Source organism: Gymnodraco acuticeps, unplaced genomic scaffold, assembly GCF_902827175.1.
Source record: "Gymnodraco acuticeps unplaced genomic scaffold, fGymAcu1.1, whole genome shotgun sequence".
NCBI classification, from domain to species: domain Eukaryota; kingdom Metazoa; phylum Chordata; class Actinopteri; order Perciformes; family Bathydraconidae; genus Gymnodraco; species Gymnodraco acuticeps.
In genome coordinates this window covers 1,874,161-1,895,550 of record NW_022990391.1, presented here as the reverse complement: position 1 = coordinate 1,895,550, position 21,390 = coordinate 1,874,161, and the positions used below count along the sequence as shown (strand labels likewise).

Here is a 21,390-nt window from a genome sequence, read left to right as displayed (position 1 = left end):
TACTTTTTGGTATAAAATGAGAGGTATGAATCCAAATGTTTAATGGTATCCATAGGGGGATGGAACTGGAGAGACCAAAGAACCAACCATATGAAGCCAGTAGATGGTGTCTCCAACTCTACAATACCAAAGCATCAAATACATGTACACTTTGTTAGTATCATTGAATACATTTACAAAAAAAAAATGTTCAACCACAGTTCATTTTGAGGTTGCCATACATGAAACAAAAAAAAGGATTTTGAAAAAAAAAACAGACCTTAGTTGGCTGTTCAGTTGAACTAGTGGCTAAAGAAAGCTAGCTGCCTCCCCATCATATGCAGGACACAACATGAATCTAAGGTCATACCCGTCAACTCACCTTCAGAGACAAAGACAATCCTGTTAAGAAAGGCATTATTGATGCTATTTCCAGTTGAATGAACACCTGTTAGTGTATTTTTGGTGAACATTTTAGATAGGAATGTTGCTGCCTCCATCTGGATATCAGGAGGGACGTCCAGCTACTGTTTAGTGATCTTATATGAAAGAGTAACAAAGTACCACAGCTCAAAGCATATTGGTGTGGTGGCACTTGGTCTGTAAAAATCAATGTGCGTGTATTCTTAAATCTTCATGGCAGACTCAGCAGCTGACAAACATTACGCTGCACTGTCTAGCTCAATGCAGCTCCTTGGTTTGGTGATAAAGTCTAGGACACGTGCTCTGGATGGAGTGATATGCTTTTTTGCTGTAATAGTCAGGAGGTATGAGGCCACGCTAAAAGGCAGTCAGAGTGGTTCTTCTGGTACAATTCTAACATTTTAGTTCCGAGTACTTACACCAAACCCATTACCAATTTTTCTTTACACAATCATAACATTGACTAATACAAACACAACTGTTGACATATGAAGAGGCATAGAATCTAAACATGAGGTAGATTTTGGTTTATCAATTTCAAAACGGTTCTTCCAGTTAAGTCAGTATCTGAGTGAACTTCTGAAATCAGACCCGCCCAAGCATAACCCAACTGGTAGTGCTTGACTAGAGACCCCGACCTGCCTCCAGACAGTGAATGCTCCTGACATACAAAGGACCTTAATGTGGGTTTCATATGATCTGCCACCAAGAAAGAGTCTTAAATGACACTGAAACGTAAGCCAACCTGAGATGGTGATTCACTGTTGAAGAAGTAATGTTACCCCAAGGTGTGTTCAGAATATGACACTTACATTAGTTTGATATATTAAACACCTTTACAGTCAGTGTCTTATCCTCTCATAGACTGCCAAAATCACAGACTGAAAACATTTCCAAATTCATAGTAAAATAAAAAAGAATAATTTTCTTAGTCTTTAGTCTGAACACACCCCAAGGCAACTTATTTGCCAGTGAAGCATTTCTCATATCGGGCAGTCTGGGAGGAGTTACTGTTGAGGGGTTGGCAGCCAATGGTTGGCAGCCAATGGTTGGCTCTGTGAACTGCTTGCTTTTCTTTTGTTGATTCTGGCTCTGACTCTTTCGACTTCCTCTCAAGTATTTTGCTTGATTGCTTGGCTTCCTCTCAAATCAACAACAGAAAAAAGGATTAATAAATCAAATGTAGATAAAAACACAAGCATGTGCTAAGACATATTTGTAACTTGAACCCAGCTGTTTAGATTTACTCATCAAATTATCAAAATACACTTCTATTCCCTATGCTTACTCTTCAAGAATCAAAATCCTTTCTTTGTCTCATCAACTCTGGAAATTACATCCCCAAATAATGGACTCCCATTGCAAAAGAGTCAGTAGACCTTATTCCAAAAATGATTGCTCATTGAGCCTAAAAACACTTGATCCTCAGGGAGATGGGATTAAATATGGATCAAGGAGACAAAGAATATAATCTACTCTCCATTGTTTCCACCTGTAAGAACAAAGTGAGGAGGCTGCTCCAGGTGAAGCACCCTAAAGGAAGCTTGTGGAGTTTTTGTCTCCTTCAATCGTGAACTGGAAGGCGTCATCAGCAGAATGTAGGATGTTGGTGGAGGAGGGGGCCACAGGAGCCATAGGAGAGGATGCAGCTTCCGACTGGAGGGTGGAAATGAAATGTGTCATAATATTTGTCTTTTATTGGAAAAGTGACATTATACATAGACATGCAATGAGGTGAAGAGGCATCAACCGCTAGACCACCAGACGCTGCTCTTTGTTACACAGACTGAAGAAGCTCTGAAGACAGCTTTTTTGGAAGGTCCCTCCAGAAGATAAATCTAAAACATGTGTGATGCTGTTATCACAGCAGCAGCACCAATACGCCACTAAACGGCATACTTCACAACCGGTTAAACCCTGAGCCTGTTTTTCAGGTCTCAGGCTCGAAAATGACATTCCCAGAACAAATGACCATATCTTCCCTTCTAAAAGGGTTACATTAATAATCTTTTTTCTCAAAGCAAGGTTACACCTGTGAGTTGGATGTAGAAATGTCAGAATCAATATAGATGTTTTTATTTTAAAGTAAATTCAGATTGAACACAGTAAAAAAATTACTTATAGTGAAAACCACCCTTGAATGATGGGATGGTAGACTAAAAGCTTTAGGAATCCAAACTACAACATATAATAAGTACCCTGTATCAAGATTGATGTAAAACAAGTGATATTTGACCTTTTTAGACAGATTTAGCAAAAAAAACACTGCTGGGGTCATTTGGGTGGATTTTCCATATCTCTGGCCCCTCTTGCTGGATTTTGCTGATTGACATCTCTTTCTAACCGTCAGAGCCAATGGAATCGAGAGGAACTCCCACATACTCCTTATTTGGTAATGTGTGTGTGTGAGACTGACGCATAGCCAAAACCGGAAGCGGCGATAACTCTGGTGGCTACCATTAGCAGCTAACTTTTACTCTCCGATTTTTACATAAAAATAGAATTATGGATTATAAATTTTAAAAAAATATTCCAGAGAAACATTATCAACCTATGGATTAACAGATTCAGCCGCGTTTTTTCTGGTTTTAATGCCATTGAACACGTCTTTTGATCAGATTGACAGCTACGGTGAGACGATCTCCCGTAAAAGCTCCGTAAAGTTGTGATGTCTGTGTTTGCTTCCCCTGTCAATAGTTCGGATCACTCAGTGATGATACTATATTCCTAAATAGTCTGTGGAACCTCAGCTTTAATCGGATATCTTGTATGTGCAGCTGATAAGGGTATCTTTTATCTTGAGTTCTGTGCCAAAGTGCGTTAGCATTTTTCGCTCAGGGGTCATTTAGATGCTTCTTATGAGACTTGTGTTTTGTTGTGGTAAAAATGGTTTGTATCGTCAGTTAGCTGAACACATTAATAGGTTCTTAAATATTAAGATCCCCTGAGACACAGTGTCGTGAAAAAAAAAGGACCCGACGAGGGGGACCTTGGGGATTAACAGCAGATGGATGGCTTGTTGGCCTTCTTTTCTGCTGAGGGAGGGGGCCTTCATGGGACTCTAGGCTCCGTATTTTAGTCATTTAGACACATGATCATGTTTAGCAACATGTTTGACACGTGCTCTGCAGGTGTCAAACATGTTTTTATTTTTTGCAACTATTCTGCCCAGTTCAGTCCTTTTCTTCACTATAATGCACAATACATTTTCCCATGTAATGAGCGTCATATATGCACATGGGGAGTTTGAGAACGACAGCACTAAATTAATATTAAGAGAGGTGGTCATTGAATGCATTATGTGTCAAAATGGGATCCACAGTAGTATTGAAAAAGTAGTATTGAAAAAGTTGTTACCAGTTGTAGAAAAAACTGTAAAAACCCACCATAAAGGGTTCTATATAAGTGATGTGGAACAAACACAAATCTTATCTGAAACTTAAATTAGAGGTTAGCAGTGGAAGGAGCACTGTGTGTGTGTGTGTGTGTGTGTGTGTGTGTGTGTGTGTGTGTGTGTGTGTGTACCTGTGATGGGGCAGTCAGCAGGGGGTCAGCGGGGGAGGCTGCCATGCTGCTGGTCTTCACCTCCTCCCGAGCATGCTCACTGGCGGCTGCAGGTGGAGCACTGTACATGGCTGGAGCTGAAGCATAGCCCTGCACACAGGTGGAGAGAACCGGCATTTGTCATTTAAATTTGCAGGAGATTTGTTTACTTTTGACAACATTGTGAACTCTTTTGCAATTTGTGTAATTCGGCTATAGCATTAGTAAATGTGTTTGAATGATGTCAAACAAGAACTGGTACCATTTGCGCTGCAGGTCCAGGGGGGTACTGGCCTGGTGGTGAATCGTTCCATTGTGGAGGCTGGGCAGGGGGAAACATAGCTGGACCAGCAGGAGGATAGGAAGGGTTCTGGGGGGGGTAGCCTGGGTACCCCGGGTTGAATCCCTGCAGACCAAAGAAAAGGAGCTAGATTAGTGAGGGAGGGGGCAGGATCACAGAGAATCTAGAGTCTATAATAACAGAGAACTAGCTAAAACCAGAATCAGCATTGAATAAAGTGCATAGAGCTGTGTGGGTTTAGTGCTGTCAGAGTACTTGGCTGGGCTAATCACATTCATGGAAACTTAGGTAAGCACGCTTGTAGTGTGATACTAACAGGAGCGGGGGGGGGGGGGCGTTCCACTGCCCTGGGCCGGGGGGAGGATGGACTGCAGGACCCTAATACACAAGAGCACACTTGCCTTTAATGAGCATTGCACAATCACTACACCAGAGAAGTTTCATAATGATCATGTAAATGGATGAAGTGTGTGGTGATGTGTCAGTACCATGCTGGGGTCCGGCCCGTAGTAGTACACCTGTGAACACACAAACACAACACCACACATCACGCTGCGCACCTGTGCAATACATAGCCAACTATATGAAGACGTGTTTGTGAAGAAAGAGCAGCCACCAGCTCTTTAGAGTCTCACCACGCCTGGCTGTCCTGGAGTGTTGTATGGGGGAGCAGGTCCAACAGGACCACAGGGGGGGGGGTGAATTACATGTGGGGAGTTCTGGAGAAAGAGACAAAAGATGAGGCAATCCATTGTTTTGGGCTGTGACTAATAATTATTTCCATAACTGATCATTTGTAAATCTCAGATTAAATAACAGTCAGTCTTGTCAAATGTCATATTGCAGGAACAGATTAAAAAAAGAGTCAAACTTTCTCCAGATGCAGTACCTGCAGCATTGTAGCGTGGGGGGCTTTCTTCTTAAAAATATTTTTCCGACAGCAGCAGCAGATCCCAGCCGGGATGCCCAGCAGCAAGAGCAGAGCCAGGAGGGGGTTTCCCTCTGCGTCATTATGGTGATCTGTGGGGGACACAAGAGGGGGGGGAGGTGTCAGCCTCACTGTGTGTGTGTGTGTGTCTGTCTGTCTGTCTGTCTGTGTGTGTGTGTGTGTGTGTTGTGTGTGTGTGTGTCTGTCTGTCTGTGTGTGTGTGTGTGTGTGTCTGTCTGTCGGCGTGTCTGCTCTGATTAGATGATGTCACTCAGGTGTGTGGCCCCAATCTGCCCAGCAACACCATGGCAACCAACTGCAGCACTGAGTCCCATAAGAATGCATTGAGGATTATATCTGACAATTTTGCCACCTGTTCAAAAACGATGGCTCTTATAAAAAAATGACCAGACCGTGAGCATCAGGGAACCCCAATGAACTGAAATATGTTTTTTTTTGGGTTTTGTGTGTAAAATGTGGAGATGGGAGCAGTTTGTCTAAAGTGTACTTCTTTCTGCTCTGAAGAAAGATCTGGAAATTGTTTACATGGGAGTCTAATGAGAGCTAGGTGGACTTTTTGAAACGTTTTTGTCTCTTCATGCCCTCAAGAGGCATTTTGTTTAATATATTTTCTTAATTATTTTTTATTTCCCAACCTAGGAGAGGTTTTCCTACGTTTTTCATGAAAAAATATGTCTGAGGAGTGTAGGGTTTGGGAATTATGGAAAATTTAAAACATTTTTTCGGGAGAATTTCAAGCACTGCTCCACTCTGTTTTGAGATCAAAGCACTCTAGACTTAATGAGCTGCTCCATCCACGCTAATGTTAAAATCTGAAGAAAGCCTCTCTACCAAGCTCCAAACTAAGTTCAATATCTCAAAAAGTGTAAAAGATATCAAAAATGTCCCACCGATTCCTGAAAAGGCTAAATAGTTTAATATTTGAATGGTTTCTGTAGCTGAAAATAAGCTGAAGTTATGGAGAGCTAAAGTATTGGCTGAAATAAGGGGAAGAATAAAGATTTGAAGAACTATAGTGGAATGCTGTAAACAGCATTCGCACTAACTAGAAAATGCATTTCCTGCAGAAAATGCGTGCGAATGCTGTAAACTGTGAATATTTGTGGCTGAATTTAGCTGAAAATGCAGAAAAAGCTGAATATGTTATTAGCTGAATGGTAGTTGCTTTTAGCTACAGAAACCAAGTAAGTGTGTTGCTGAACTTAGCAGAGAAATGCAGAGAAGTGAAATGCTTTGAATCAAATTGTTACAGCTCAAATGCATTGCAATGACTTCCATGTTAAAAAAAAAAGAGTTTAAAAAGCTGAATATTTTAAAAAGTATAACATATTTTAAAAAAGTTGAAGGTTTCCCATTGATTCCTGAAAAGGCTGAATAGTTTAATATTTGAATGGTTTCTGTAGCTGAAAGTATGCTGAAGTTATGGAGAGCCAAAGTATTGGCTGAAATAAGAAGATGAAGGGGAAGAATAGAGAGGCGAAGTCCCTCCCCTTCCGGCGGAGCTCCATGGGACTTTATTTCTGAAAAATCATGTATTGAAGTCAATGGAGAGAGAAAGATTATCTTTTGATCCCGTTTGAATTGTGCAACAAATTACACATATGATGTTTGTCAATTTCAAAGATAATTTTGCAAGTCAAAAAAAATAAAATGTGTCGTAAAACTGTGAAGTAACACTTTTGTTTTGTGTGAAACCGCTCAATGAACTACCTCTCCCGTCTCGCACCACACACCAAGATGGCCGTCATGTTGGAACATTTCACTTCTTTCTTTCAGAATGAGGCGGAAAGTATTAAAAGAGGTGAAAATCACTCCAAGTCTGGGCACGTTGAGAGCTGTACATACACACAAGGGGAGTTAGTCGGTTCCGTGAGAGCCAGCATGCGGGACCGCGACTCTGGGATTTGTAGTCTTTCTAGTTGTGTATTTTTCATAGTCTTATATTTCAACAGTTTTACGACAAACTGTGACTTTTTCTACATGGAAATTATTTTTTAAGATTGACAAACATCATGTGTGTAATTCGTGGCACAATTCAAACGGGATCGAAAGATACGTTTTCTCTCTCCATTGACTTCAATACATTATTTTTCAGAAATAAGGTCCCATGGACCGGAAGTAGATGGGCGTGACTTCGCCACTCTATAAAGATTTGAAGAACTATAGTGGAATGCTGTGGCACAGCATTTGCACTAACTAGTGTTGAGCTTTTATCAGAACAGTAAATACATGTAACAGGGCGAACTGAAGATCATCAGAAAACAAGGAGACTTCATACTAAAGTATGACCAAATATACTCATCAAAATAGAAGTGTGTCACTAATAAAAACCTGTCAGGTCCATTCTGGTGATTGACACCATGCGGTCCCTGCGGTCTCTCAGGGTATAGTGTCCTTCATCACTGTAGTTCACGTTCCTGATCTCGATGTTAATGGAGTGGGTCTGAACACGGTCCCAATAATTTGGAAGGTCCTGGGAGACTGGAGCACCATCTCGCACCTGAGGAGGATCACAGCTACATTCACACTTGAACACCAGCCGTTTCTAAACAGCTTTTAAAATATATATATTTTAAATGTCATCCATGGTGTCCAACATCTAAATCCCCCGGAAAAGCTTGTAAAAGGTAATCCATGTTTAGAAAGGTAATATTTCTTATGTTCAGCTAACGCACCTCACCATTGACTTTGACACGTGTAACTGAAACAGAGACAGAGTTGTGAGGCAGACAGCGATCCACCAGGGACCCGTCCAGTTATCACCTCTATTCTATTCACTATTCTTTCATTATTCGTCCATCTATCCATCCCCCATCTACCCATCATCTAGCTATCCATCATTCCATCCATTTTCTATCCCATATTGTCACCAGTGTAACGTTGGCAGCCTCCCCAGAGAAGGAGAGGCCGGCGTCGGCCAGGTCGATGCCCTCCAGGGAGATGAGGAGGCTCTCTCCTGCCACGCACTTCTCGTAGTTGTGTCTGGCTGGAATACAGAGGACAACAACAAACACATTGAGCGTGCAAAGGGATATCTTGGGCACAAAAAAAAGTTTGCATAAATGTTTTGTAGATTAAGTCTATAGCAATATAATTGCAATACGCTTACATTCCTATCTAATGCTTGACTCAAAGAACTGTGCCCCCAAATATTATCCGTAGGGCAGAGTGTAATATTGTGTTATGGATACAGTGGCTTGCTAATGTGTCAGGTCAATTGATCTCAATTCTGTCCTGAATCTGTGGCACTGTTTGAAGCTGCGATCCACGAGCGTCATTCATCCAACCTGAACCACCTGGAGCAGATCTGCAGAGGAGAGCAGGCTGCCGGGCTGCTGGATACCCCACCAGACTGCAGCCATACTGGCTCTAGCTGATACTGAGTGGAACATGTGTGCAAGTATCCTTTGAAATCCAGATCATTCTGATACGTTTCAAGGGGGTTGAATACTTTTGAAGTCACTGTCTATTGCCAACTTTTTTTTCTATGGTTACCTCCCCTGCTCTGATTTAATGTTGCTAGGTTAGCCTGAGTCTGTTTGTTCAGTTACAGAGGAGCAGGCTGGGTACTGGTGATCATCTGAAGTGCTGCTGCACCTGATCCTACCTTCATGCTGCCCCTATGGATGTTTATGAGTGTCTCTGTCATAAATGTAGCCAGGTTTAGCTACAGGCCGTGCATCTACATTAGTATTCATTATAGTGAGGAGGAGGAGGAGGAGGAGGAGGAGGAGGAGGAGGAGGAGGAGGAGGAGGAGGAGGAGGAGGAGGAGGAGGAGGAGGAGGAGGAGGAGGAGGAGAAAGAGGAGTATGTGATATTATCATCACCATTTCTTTCTATGGTGAGGAGAGAAAGTGGATGTGAGATAGGCCATTTTGTGTAACATCTAAAATGATGAGAATGACTAGCATAACCCCAAGTCCAATAGGAAGACATGTCTGGTGTTTAACACTCACCCTAAAGTTATGTTTTCAAAGAAACAAAAGATAGTAGCAGACATGGCGTGGTGGACACGGTAGACAGAAGACGGTGGACTAACTCACGTGTGACGGCCACTTTGACAGAAGCGATCTCTTTATTCCAGAAGTCTCTCTGGATGTATGTCCCCTCGTCCTCATAGGTCACCTGCCAAAAACAAACGCACCACTGAAATATGATGTGACGATTGGAAGATTTTCAATAAGTACAGATAAAAAGAAAAGAAAAAAATAAGTAAAAGAATAAATAAAGTAGACTTAAAGAGCCTGTGACACGAGTTTCCCCCATCATCCAAACCCATCAATTTGAGTAAATATTGTCCCCTTGAAAACCGTTACTGAACTGATTTTGGATATTTGTACTTTGATAACCATTAATCTGCCTTTCAATGTTGACCATTTTCTGGATCTTCTCTGGGATTCTTCAAGTCCCGCCAAATTATGTGTGACGTCATTGCGGGCACAGCGCTCCAGCTGCACCATTCAGGATCCCAGCATCTGCATGTAAACGCACGATGGCGCACACAGCAGCAAGCTCAGACAGCGATGACAGTTTCATTTTGAACGTGTCTGAGAGCTCATATGAGGCTGAAGGATCGGTTTATGTTGTATCTGTTAGAAGTTTAGGAATTAGGTGCGTCAATATGGGCGATCATACGGTCATGTAGCCAGTGGTGGAATGGGACTAAAAATCATCCCGGGACTCTCGACCGGCCCACTTCGGTACCGCTAGTAAGTTGTCAACGGGGGGAGTGGGGGATGTCAGGGGCGGCGGGTGCTGTAGATAGTAAATGTAAATATGTAAATATTTGTGTCACTGCATCCTGGTAAAATACAAATATAATGTATAATGTCTGTGTCTTTGACATTAGCGCTGCTAGCCACCTGTGCCCTGTACTACGAAGCCAGTTCAACAGACCCTGGATATGTTTGAGTAACAAACTAACAACAACAAACTAACAAACGAGATCTCGCTAAGCGGTCCTACGACGCTGGTTATCAACTCGGTAAATCAAGCCAGGGTTTCTCTCACCAGCTGAGAGCGCGTTCACGTCTAAGACACGAGTGGATCTGACTTTAATTACATTTGACTCGAGTGTTTCGTCAACATAATGTGTTGCTTAAAATAATACTTCTGCATACAATATGTGACACTGTAAGTGTTGCACGGCTGGAGAAGCTGACTCAGATAAGGAAATATATGATATATTATGATATTATATGATCGATGATCTGATTGATGATGTAATATGAATGATATGTGCGACACGTCGGCGTCTTCTCTGCATACAGCAGTTTAAACTGTATTTCCTTTATCCTGTAATATGACTTGAGAGATTTAAACTCTGCACACTGAGTTGATCTCTTTTCTATAGACGCCGGAGGCGGGCAGCGTCAGGTAAAAAAAGTTATTTAGCCTTCCCAAACCTGAGCCTCACGCGCCGCCTATGGGGGATGTGCTAGTGACTTATCCGACCGGCCCACTTCGGTACCGGCCAGTCCGCCACTGCACCCAGCCCACGTAAACTGTCAACGGGGGGAGCCTCGCTGCGGGGAAACGGTGGACCTAGTGTCCCGATCGGAGTGGGAATAATAATAATAATAATCCGTGCATTTTATCCATTAATTTCCCCAACATTGTGGTGAAAAAACCACACGTTTAATCCATGTTGGTGTACTACAACTACAAAAAGCATCGGTTTGTTTTCTCATCAGGAAATGCAGACCGGCTCAAACAAACGATTTTTAATCATCATTCTCACGATCATTTAATGTATCAGATGTTCGCCGAATTGACATGAAAGCACTAATAAATGTAGTTTCATCCACTTGAGTTTACAACTACACAAATAATCGATTTGTTTTTATATCACATACTACGGGAGGAAATTCAGCAGCTCTCACTACCGACTTTTAATCCTAATGTAATCATCATCTTCACCACGATCATTTATGTTTATGTTCGCCGACTTGACATGAAAGCACTGACAAATATGAATATACTGTAGTCAACTTCATTACAACGTTATTAACGTGCCTAAACTCAGTAATTCACCATTTCTACGCATGACAACACACGTTGTCCGTGTTTGGCTCTCTCGCCGCACAGTGAAGCGTTCCCGCATTGACGTCACTTCCGGCTTCCCCCAAAACTTCAAAATGAGTCGAAGGAATTTCCCCGCGATGTTCGAAATTATTGATATTTATCGGAACGGTATCGCACCTTCTTTTTTAAACTGACGGTTCGAGATTACTAGTAGCCCAATATTTCATTGCACAACAGTTGTTGGGATGCTGTCACAGGCTCTTTAAGGGCAAAGTTACTAGGTAAAGGGAAATCAATTAATGTAGCAATTCCTTTTATTGAAAGAAAATGTAGACTTTACATTCGATGATTCAATTTAGACTTTAAACAAAGACTTTGGTTACCTTGTCGATGTACAAGCGTCGGTCGCTGCCCGTGCCAGACACCCTGCCTTTGTTGGTCCTGCAGAGGACAGAACAATAAATCAACAGAGCCAGTGTCCACACCCAGACCCCAGGTTGTCCCTGAGGGAGTCCTACCTGAGTCTGGAATGCTCCCAGTACATATAGATCTTGCGGGGATCCTCAGCTGAGATGAACTCCAGCTTCTCTGCATTCTTGGGCAGATAGATCTTCAGCTGGCGGCCATGGGCCAAACGCTCATGGAGGTCATGGACAGCATAGGAATCTGACACAAAGGCCGATGAGAGAAAAGGAAGAATACTTGCTACTCACATATACTGTATATTTGGGGAGAAATAAAGAATATCATTCACAATAAGGAAATAATACTATTAATAAAGTATGTAATACTGTCAAATAGCCATGAGAAGTTACAGCAACCTCTCAAATATTTTTTTTTTTAAAGATCTGCTGGAAAGTGTGATCCTTTCATTCTTTGCTGTTGGAATACACATTCTATATATGGCTTCAACTGACCTTTATCAGACCTTCTAGAGATGTTATAGCAAAATTGTAATAAATGCAAAAATGATTGCACCATTTATTTTGTAAAGAATTATTCAATCCTATCTCCAAACAAGAATGCCGTGATGATGAGAACGATCTGCCAGATTATTTGTAATGCCAATATTTTTTAGCAACATGATAATTAGTTTGTGTCCAATATTCACTGTTTTAGCACTGGTTTTCATCTCAACCAACAACCAACACATCTCTGCAGCTGCTAAGCACTCCATAATGTTCACCAGCTGCAGAGCGCTTTCTCTGAAGAAGGCTGCATCACATGTGATATACATTAAAGAAATGTTCTTGGTCAGCTGTCGTGTAAAACAAACCCTAAACAGAGATGTTAGATTAGATCTCATAGAGAACAGGAGATGATACTCACCCACACCGAGGGCCGTGGCCAGCAGCATCACAATACTCCACATAATCTGTAGACAGTGCACACCAGAGATTACATTCAAACTAATCACTAGCACACTACATTCACAATGTTATCACTACAGAGGGAGGGTCAGAGTCCTAACTTAGTTTATGTTCACTTTAAGGCTGCTGGAATTTAAGGAACAAAAAGTCTTCAAACATCTGCGTTGGTAGAAAGACCCTCCTTTATGTGTTCACTGAGTACTGAAGTTTGCCATCCACACAGCCATTACAACACCTCAGGAAGAGACTGTGGAACTGCACAGAGACTCTGCAAGGAGGGTTCTGCTCAGCATGAAGCAGTCTGAGATCAGGCAGCACTGGTGTGGACTCAGACTACAGGGAAAGCTAGCCTGTTCGGGGTTTGCTGACCACTCAGTCTCACACTCAGTGTTTAAGAACGCCGCTGTTGGTGAGGATGTTCTGACATTTACCATCAAAGCAAGACTGCAGGTATTACCCACTAAGTACAACCTGTCCACCTGGTACCCTCACATTCACACTAGGGCTGGGCGATTTTTTCGGTTTTCACGATTAATTTGCATTTTTACTTTCCTACGGTTTGTGAAATGCCTGAACCGAAAAATCGCGATTTAAAAACATTTCTAGATTCCGCAGATTTGTTTTTGCTTTAAGGAACTCCGTAGTAGCTTACTCTCTCACTTTCCAGAACGCGCCCAAAACTCAGCCACATTGCCATTACCCGATCTGCAGCTCTGCCCGATCTGCTGTTGTTATGCTGTGTTCGTTATTCTCGCGTCCAGGAGAGAAGCTTTAAAAGGAGATTAAATGGAGTCTCTGAGAAGGTTCAAATGGTGCTTTAATTAAAAAAGCTCTCGTCAGCGAAGGGAAGAGAGCGAGCTCCACCTCTCCAGCTGATATATCTCCTCCGCTGGCTCGCTGTGGGCCGGTTGGCGCTGCTGGGGGCCGGCCCTCCACGTCTCCAATGTTCGTTGTTGAGCATAACAGAGGACTCCGACATTGTACATTAAATATATAACTAAACACGCCTGTTCTCCTCCTTATCTCTTTCATGACTTTTCATTTCATACATTTTAAACGCTGTAATCAATACTCCAAAAATACAGGAAATACTTCACGGCTGGTTTCATTTACGGTAGTTCCGGATGTTGTCTCATACTACTACCCACGTCTGTAAACAAACGTATTCAAATAAACTGTACCTTCATTTAATATTCAGCAATAATAATATCTCCACGTCTATAGTTGTAGTGTTGAAATCAGTAGGTTTCGGTGTGCAACACTCCGTGTCATATCGCTACTAAATTCACCTCTATAGTAAATGGTATATTAGCCACATGCTAAATGCTAACCGTCCGGAGATGAAGGATTTTCAGAATAAAACTGGTTGTGCACAAGAACTTCTAGTTTTTCAGTATAAAACAGCATTTAAACTGACGGTATGCGTAACTTTTATGATATTAAAACACATTTTACACCTCACCGTGTTTTATTCTTATAGAAGTAAGAAGAGAAGTAATGGGGCAGAAACCCTCCTTTTGACGCATTTTTTGCAAAGAAAATATGTATTTACATTTTGCCTTGGTCTGGTTTGTTTAGAAAAAAACAGAAAGAAATCGAGGTTTAAATCGAAAATTGTCCATTAGTTTAGCGATTTTATTTTTAGGCCAAATCGCCCAGCCCTAATTCACACTCCATTCTGTTTAAACCATCAGGGTTCACAACAACACCTAGAATCCATTGCACACATAACAAATGGATGTAATGCATACAAACGCCTGTACATAGCCCGTCATGACGGTATTGTGGACATTGTGTCTGATGCGGTACAAAACATCTTACCATCTAGCGCAGCAATGTACAAGCACGCTAGAGTTCTACCAGAATGGTTTGGCTTTACCAATGATGTCTTTGCTAACATCCCAAATACACCTGATGTGGTTTTTGTTGACACCAACCACAGGGAGGTGCTAATATTAGAAGTAGGCTGTGCCTTTGACCTGTACATGGACCAGGCTTTCCAGGACAAGTATATCAAATACCAACCACTGCTCGATGTGATAACCAGCTTTGGGTACAAGTTTAGATATAGCATACTTATATTCTGAAGTCTTGGCCATGTATATAAATGCACCATGATTGGTCTGAGAATTGCTGGAATGTCAAAGAGAAAAGCCAAACAATTTGCCAAATATTGCTGTTTCAGCTATTATTGGCAGCTTAGCCGTGTGGAGAAGGAGGTGCTATGTGTTCCCTTAAGTGTTCTGTGCTGCTTAGCCGTGTGGAGAAGGAGGTGCTATGTGTTCTGTGCTGCTTAGCCGTGTGGAGAAGGAGGTGATATGTGTTCCCTTAAGTGTTCTGTGCTGCTTAGCCGTGTGGAGAAGGAGATGCTTTGAGTTCCCTTAAGTGTTCTGTGCTTCTTAGCCGTGTGGAGAAGGAGGTGCTATGTTTTCCCTTAAGTGTTATGTGCTGCTTAGCCGTGTGGAGAAGGAGGTGCTATGTGTTCCCTTAAGTGTTCTGTGCTGCTTCGCCGTGTGGAGAAGGAGGTGCTATGTGTTCCCTTAAGTGTTATGTGCTGCTTAGGGGTGTGGAGAAGGAGGTGCTATGTGTTCCCTCAAGTGTTATGTGCTGCTTAGCCGTGTGGAGAAGGAGATGCTTTGAGTTCCCTTAAGTGTTCTGTGCTGCTTAGCCGTGTGGAGAAGGAGGTGCTATGTGTTCCCTTAAGTGTTCTCTGCTGCTTAGCCGTGTGGAGAAGGAGGTGCTATGTGTTCCCTTAAGTGTTATGTGCTGCTTAGGGGTGTGGAGAAGGAGTAGCTATGTGTTCCCTCAAGTGTTCTGTGCTGCTTAGCCGTGTGGAGAAGGAGGTGCTATGTGTTCCCTTAAGTGTTATGTGTTGCTTAGCCGTGTGGAGAAGGAGGTGCTATGTGTTCCCTCAAGTGTTCTGTGCAGCTTAGCCGTGTGGAAAAGGAGGTGCTATGTGTTCCCTTAAGTGTTCTGTGCTACTTAGCCGTGTGGAGAAGGAGGTGCTATGTGTTCCCTTAAGTGTTCTGTGCTGCTTAGCCATGTTGAGAAGGAGGTGCTATGTGTTCCCTGAAGTGTTATGTGCTACTTAGCCGTGTGGAGAAGGAGGTGCTATGTGTTCCCTTAAGTGTTCTGTGCTGCTTAGCCGTGTGGAGAAGGAGGTGCTATGTGTTCCCTTAAGTGTTCTGTGCTGCTTAGCCGTGTGGAGAAGGAGGTGCTATGTGTTCCCTTAAGTGTTATGTGCTGCTTAGGGCTGTGGAGAAGGAGGTGCTATGTGTTCCCTCAAGTGTTATGTGCTGCTTAGCCGTGTGGAGAAGGAGGTGCTATGTGTTCCCTCAAGTGTTATGTGCTGCTTAGCCGTGTGGAGAAGGAGATGCTTTGAGTTCCCTTAAGTATTCTGTGCTGCTTAGCCGTGTGGAGAAGGAGGTGCTATGTGTTCCCTTAAGTGTTCTGTGCTGCTTAGCCGTGTGGAGAGGGAGGTGCTATATGTTCCCTTAAGTGTTCTGTGCTGCTTAGCCGTGTGGAGAAGGAGGTGCTATGTGTTCCCTTAAGTGTTCTGTGCTGCTTAGCCGTGTGGAGAAGGAGGTGCTATTTGTTCCCTTACGTGTTATGTGCTGCTTAGGGGTGTGGAGAAGGAGGTGCTATGTGTTCCCTCAAGTGTTATGTGCTGCTTAGCTGTGTGGAGAAGGAGGTGCTATGTGTTCCCTTAAGTGTTCTGTGCTGCTTAGCCGTGTGGAGAAGGAGGGGCTATGTGTTCCCTTAAGTGTTCTGTGCTGCTTAGCCGTGTGGAGAAGGAGGTGCTATGTGTTCCCTTAAGTGTTCTGTGCTGCTTAGCCATGTGGAGAAGGCGGTGCTATGTGTTCCCTTAAGTGTAATGTGCTGCTTAGGGGTGTGGAGAAGGAGGTGCTATGTGTTCCCTCAAGTGTTATGTGCTGCTTAGCCGTGTGGAGAAGGAGGTGCTATGTGTTCCCTTAAGTGTTCTGTGCTGCTTAGCCGTGTGGAGAAGGAGGTGCTATGTGTTCCCTTAAGTGTTCTGTGCTGCTTAGCCGTGTGGAGAAGGAGGTGCTATGTGTTCTGTGCTGCTTAGCCGTGTGGAGAAGGAGGTGCTATGTGTTCCCTTAAGTGTTCTGTGCTGCTTAGCCGTGTGGAGAAGGAGATGCTTTGAGTTCCCTTAAGTGTTGTGTGCTGCTTAGCCGTGTGGAGAAGGAGGTGCTATGTGTTCCTTTAAGTGTTATGTGCTGCTTAGCCGTGTGGAGAAGGAGGTGCTATGTGTTCCCTTAAGTGTTCTTTGCTGCTTAGCCGTGTGGAGAAGGAGGTGCTATGTGTTCCCTTAAGTGTTCTGTGTTGCTTAGCCGTGTGGAGAAGGAGGTGCTATGTGTTCCCTCAAGTGTTCTGTGCTGCTTATCTGTGTGGAGAAGGAGGTGCTATGTGTTCCCTCAAGTGTTCTGTGCAGCTTAGCCGTGTGGAGAAGGAGGTGCTATGTGTTCCCTTAAGTGTTCTGTGCTGCTTAGCCGTGTGGAGAAGGAGGTGCTATGTATTCCCTTAAGTGTTCTGTGCTGCTTAGCTGTGTGGAGAAGGAGGTGCTATGTGTTCCCTTAAGTGTTCTGTGCTGCTTAGCCGTGTGGAGAAGGAGGTGCTATGTGTTCCCTTAAGTGTTATGTGCTGCTTAGGGGTGTGGAGAAGGAGGTGCTATGTGTTCCCTCAAGTGTTATGTGCTGCTTAGCCGTGTGGAGAAGGAGATGCTTTGAGTTCCCTTAAGTGTTCTGTGCTGCTTAGCCGTGTGGAGAAGGAGGTGATATGTGTTCCCTTAAGTGTTATGTGCTGCTTAGCCGTGTGGAGAAGGAGGTGCTATGTGTTCCCTTAAGTGTTCTGTGCTGCTTAGCCGTGTGGAGAAGGAGGTGCTATGTGTTCCCTTAAGTGTTCTGTGCTGCTTAGCCGTGTGGAGAAGGAGGTGCTATTTGTTCCCTTACGTGTTATGTGCTGCTTAGGGGTGTGGAGAAGGAGGTGCTATGTGTTCCCTCAAGTGTTATGTGCTGCTTAACCGTGTGGAGAAGGAGGTGCTATGTGTTCCCTTAAGTGTTCTGTGCTGCTTAGCCGTGTGGAGAAGGAGGTGCTATGTGTTCCCTTAAGTGTTCTGTGCTGCTTAGCCGTGTGGAGAAGGAGGTGCTATGTGTTCTGTGCTGCTTAGCCGTGTGGAGAAGGAGGTTCTATGTGTTCTGTGCTGCTTAGCCGTGTGGAGAAGGAGGTGCTATGTGTTCCCTTAAGTGTTCTGTGCTGCTTAGCCGTGTGGAGAAGGAGGTGCTATGTGTTCCCTTAAGTGTTCTGTGCTGCTTAGCCGTGTGGAGAAGGAGGTGCTATGTGTTATGTGCTGCTTAGCCGTGTGGAGAAGGAGGTGCTATGTGTTCTGTGCTGCTTAGCCGTGTGGAGAAGGAGGTGCTATGTGTTCCCTTAAGTGTTCTGTGCTGCTTAGCCGTGTGGAGAAGGAGATGCTTTGAGTTCCCTTAAGTGTTCTGTGCTGCTTAGCCGTGTGGAGAAGGAGGTGCTATGTGTTCCCTTAAGTGTTATGTGCTGCTTAGCCGTGTGGAGAAGGAGGTGCTATGTGTTCCCTTAAGTGTTCTGTGCTGCTTATCCGTGTGGAGAAGGAGGTGCTATGTGTTCCCTTAAGTGTTCTGTGCTGCTTAGCCGTGTGGAGAAGGAGGTGCTATGTGTTCCCTTAAGTGTTCTGTGTTGCTTAGCCGTGTGGAGAAGGAGGTGCTATGTTTTCCCTCAAGTGTTCTGTGATGCTTATCTGTGTGGAGAAGGAGGTGCTATGTGTTCCCTCAAGTGTTCTGTGCAGCTTAGCCGTGTGGAGAAGGAGGTGATATGTGTTCCCTTAAGTGTTATGTGCTGCTTAGCCGTGTGGAGAAGGAGGTGCTATGTGTTCCCTTAAGTGTTATGTGCTGCTTAGCCGTGTGGAGAAGGAGGTGCTATGTGTTCCCTTAAGTGTTCTGTGCTGCTTAGCCGTGTGGAGAAGGAGGTGCTATTTGTTCCCTTACGTGTTATGTGCTGCTTAGGGGTGTGGATAAGGAGGTGCTATGTGTTCCCTCAAGTGTTATGTGCTGCTTAGCCGTGTGGAGAAGGAGGTGCTATGTGTTCCCTTAAGTGTTCTGTTCTGCTTAGCCGTGTGGAGAAGGAGGTGCTATGTGTTCCCTTAAGTGTTCTGTGCTGCTTAGCCGTGTGGAGAAGGAGGTGCTATGTGTTCCCTTAAGTGTTCTGTGCTGCTTAGCCGTGTGGAGAAGGAGGTGCTGTGTTCCCTTAAGTGTTCTGTGCTGCTTAGCCGTGTGGAGAAGGAGGTGCTATGTGTTCCCTTAAGTGTTCTGTGCAGCTTAGCCGTGTGGAGAAGGAGGTGCTATGTGTTCCCTTAAGTGTTATGTGCTGCTTAGCCGTGTGGAGAAGGAGGTGCTATGTGTTCCCTTAAGTGTTCTGTGCTGCTTAGCCGTGTGGAGAAGGAGGTGCTATTTGTTCCCTTACGTGTTATGTGCTGCTTAGGGGTGTGGAGAAGGAGGTGCTATGTGTTCCCTCAAGTGTTATGTGCTGCTTAGCCGTGTGGAGAAGGAGGTGCTATGTGTTCCCTTAAGTGTTCTGTGCAGCTTAGCCGTGTGGAGAAGGAGGTGCTATGTGTTCCCTTAAGTGTTCTGTGCTGCTTAGCCCCGATATATTGTATTCCCTGTCTATGCAATATAATTTGTGGAACCAAATAAAGTATTCAAATGTGTCTGTGTGTGTTTGAGTGCTCAGTCTGCAGCTGTCTGCTTCCTTTCTATTCTGAGGAGTGCTGGATCCTAATTTAGCAGAAGGAGTGGTAGACTTGGTAGTTTGATCACTGAAAAATGATTTTGTAATTTGACAAATGACATACAAACCACATTTTGATACTTATTTTAGTGAACTGAACTTGTCAGCTGCAAATTATTAGAATGTGTAGGCCTATACATTAAAGACATATTCCTAGTAGTACACTTTTTGACAAATGTAATGACGTTACATCGTTTCTGTCTGTGAAACAAACACTATATGGCTCAAACTGATTGGATGCTAATAAAACATTTAATTGCTTCTCAAATCAAAACTTGCTGGACATTTCTTTGGAAAGTATGCCTGAGTTCCTGTGATAGACACACCTTGCTGTCTGATATTTTCGACAGTACCTGAAAGCCTCACAGGCAGCCCCCCACCCCTGTGAGGCCTGGCAGTATTCATAACACAACAAAGGGGGGCTTTGCTCTCCGCTGTGTTTCAGTGTGTGTGTTGGTGTGTGTTTGAGCCGTCAGAGAGCCGTATGCAGCCATACCCACTCTTTGTGTGCAGCTTTATGCCGCTGATGTGATGTTTACTGAGGAGAGCGCGGAGAGGTGCGGCCGCGCGCACAGAGAACCGTCATTTAACAATTGCTCCGAGCGCGCGCTCCAGGGGAACGCCTCGCCTTGATGTGCTTTAACACTCACACCATGCATCTATATAGCTGTATTTAACGAACACCCCGACACGTTGAGCCTGCTATAGAGCTGGTGCGTCACCGCCAATGGTAGGCTCCATGAGGTTCGAAAATAAAAGCAAAAATCACGAGAACATGTCAATATCTGATTATACCATTTTGTTTCCAATAACTGTAAAGTCCATGATTTTTGGGATCATACTGCTGTGATTCCTGCATACATTCCAGTCACACAGCAGTGGGATTTAAACGCCTCACCAACAGAGCTACTTGTACGCAAAGAAAACAAGATGTCTGAAAGGAGTCCCATCGCTTTTTATGTTGGGCTTTTAGGAACACTGTGGCTCTGTAGCCGCACCCTACCCATGTCAGAATATATGTAGCCTTACCCGTCACACTTACCTCACGGTGCCGTCTGTCTGTCCGCAGCTCACGGCACGGTGCGGGTTAGTGTGTCAGTGAACGTCTCGCAGAGAGGAGAAATGGATGGACCAATGAGCGACCACAATGTGCTGCATTCAAGAAGCTGTCGGAAATACAAATTAAGTGCAAGAAGGGTAATCATCAGATTGGAAAACATAGTGATGTGTAGCTTATCACTTAAATATTCATCACGTTCACATGCAGGTCACCCTTGAAAAATAGATCTTTTGATCTCAAGGGGCTTTCACCTGGTTAAATAAAGGCTACAAACAAACAAACAAACATACATGTCAACCTTTCCAAATCCAAAAAAGGTAGGTTTGCGTGCGGCAAATGTGCACGCCGAAATGAGGTAATCAGAAGAAATGGAACCCAGTAATTACATGTATAAACCATGTATTTACATGTATTGCATCATTTTATGCATTTTTCAGACAAAGTGGTAGTTTGGTAAACAGTGACATCAAAGACATGTCTGGTCTGTAAAATGCCCGAAAAGTTAAAGAATAGGAGATAAATATCCCAAAGTCTCCACATGTTGTTATATTTGTAATGTGTTTCTGGTCCTCTTTCAATTGAGACAGATGAAGGATGTGTCAGGATGTAGAACTCTTGTGTGAACATTGGATAAAGCCAGGTTCATATTCTTGTTTCATGTTGTTGACATAGAGTCAAAGGTTTGCACAGAGCGAACTATTTTTGTGTTGCGCCATGAATCAGAAAATACTGCATTAAAAAAGTCATTTCCTGCATGTTTCTACTGATAAAGTGTGGTATAAATATTGTACAGGCTTTCAGATTGCTGTCGTTCACTAAACAGAGACATTAACGACATGTTTGGTGTTGAAATGTCAGAAAAAGTGAAAGAATGTGAGATAAATATCCCCAAATCTCAAAATGGTA

At 43.5% G+C, this 21,390-nt stretch overlaps 1 protein-coding gene across 6 annotated transcripts; it reads right to left on the bottom strand.

The window, feature by feature from the left end:
- Positions 1-24: 24 nt before the first annotated feature.
- wu:fc21g02 lies at positions 25-20,569 on the bottom strand. Of its 6 annotated transcripts, XR_004569814.1 has the most exons (14): positions 13,243-13,694; positions 12,550-12,595; positions 11,739-11,886; positions 11,604-11,661; positions 9,240-9,321; positions 8,066-8,181; positions 7,527-7,695; positions 5,136-5,266; positions 4,882-4,965; positions 4,735-4,764; positions 4,563-4,624; positions 4,208-4,351; positions 3,928-4,056; positions 25-2,058 (listed from the first exon to the last, which is right to left on the bottom strand). XR_004569814.1 is itself a non-coding variant. In XM_034224471.1 (13 exons), exons 2-13 carry the CDS (start codon positions 12,590-12,592, stop codon positions 1,936-1,938), a joined length of 1,257 nt encoding a protein of 418 aa, XP_034080362.1. In that variant the 5' UTR covers positions 12,593-12,595; positions 20,467-20,569; the 3' UTR covers positions 25-1,935. The 6 variants fall into 6 exon arrangements, 5 of the variants coding, with proteins under 5 accessions (XP_034080362.1, XP_034080364.1, XP_034080361.1 ...); XM_034224471.1 differs by lacking the exons at positions 4,563-4,624; positions 13,243-13,694 and adding an exon at positions 20,467-20,569; XM_034224473.1 differs by lacking the exons at positions 4,563-4,624; positions 13,243-13,694 and adding an exon at positions 20,454-20,475.
- Positions 20,570-21,390: the final 821 nt, after the last annotated feature.

What these genes read in the sequence shown, in the direction of transcription:
- wu:fc21g02 (XM_034224469.1), bottom strand. Translation starts at nt 13,287, where the DNA reads ATGGCAATGTGGCTGAGTTTTGGGCGCGTTCTGGAAAGTGAGAGA. An exon ending in CTCCAGGACAGCCAGGCGTG is followed by an intron (nt 4,765 to 4,881) that starts GTGAGACTCTAA and finishes GTGTGTTCACAG; the next exon opens with GTGTACTACTACGGGCCGGA. An exon ending in ACGGGCCGGACCCCAGCATG is followed by an intron (nt 4,352 to 4,734) that starts GTACTGACACAT and finishes TTTGGTCTGCAG; the next exon opens with GGATTCAACCCGGGGTACCC.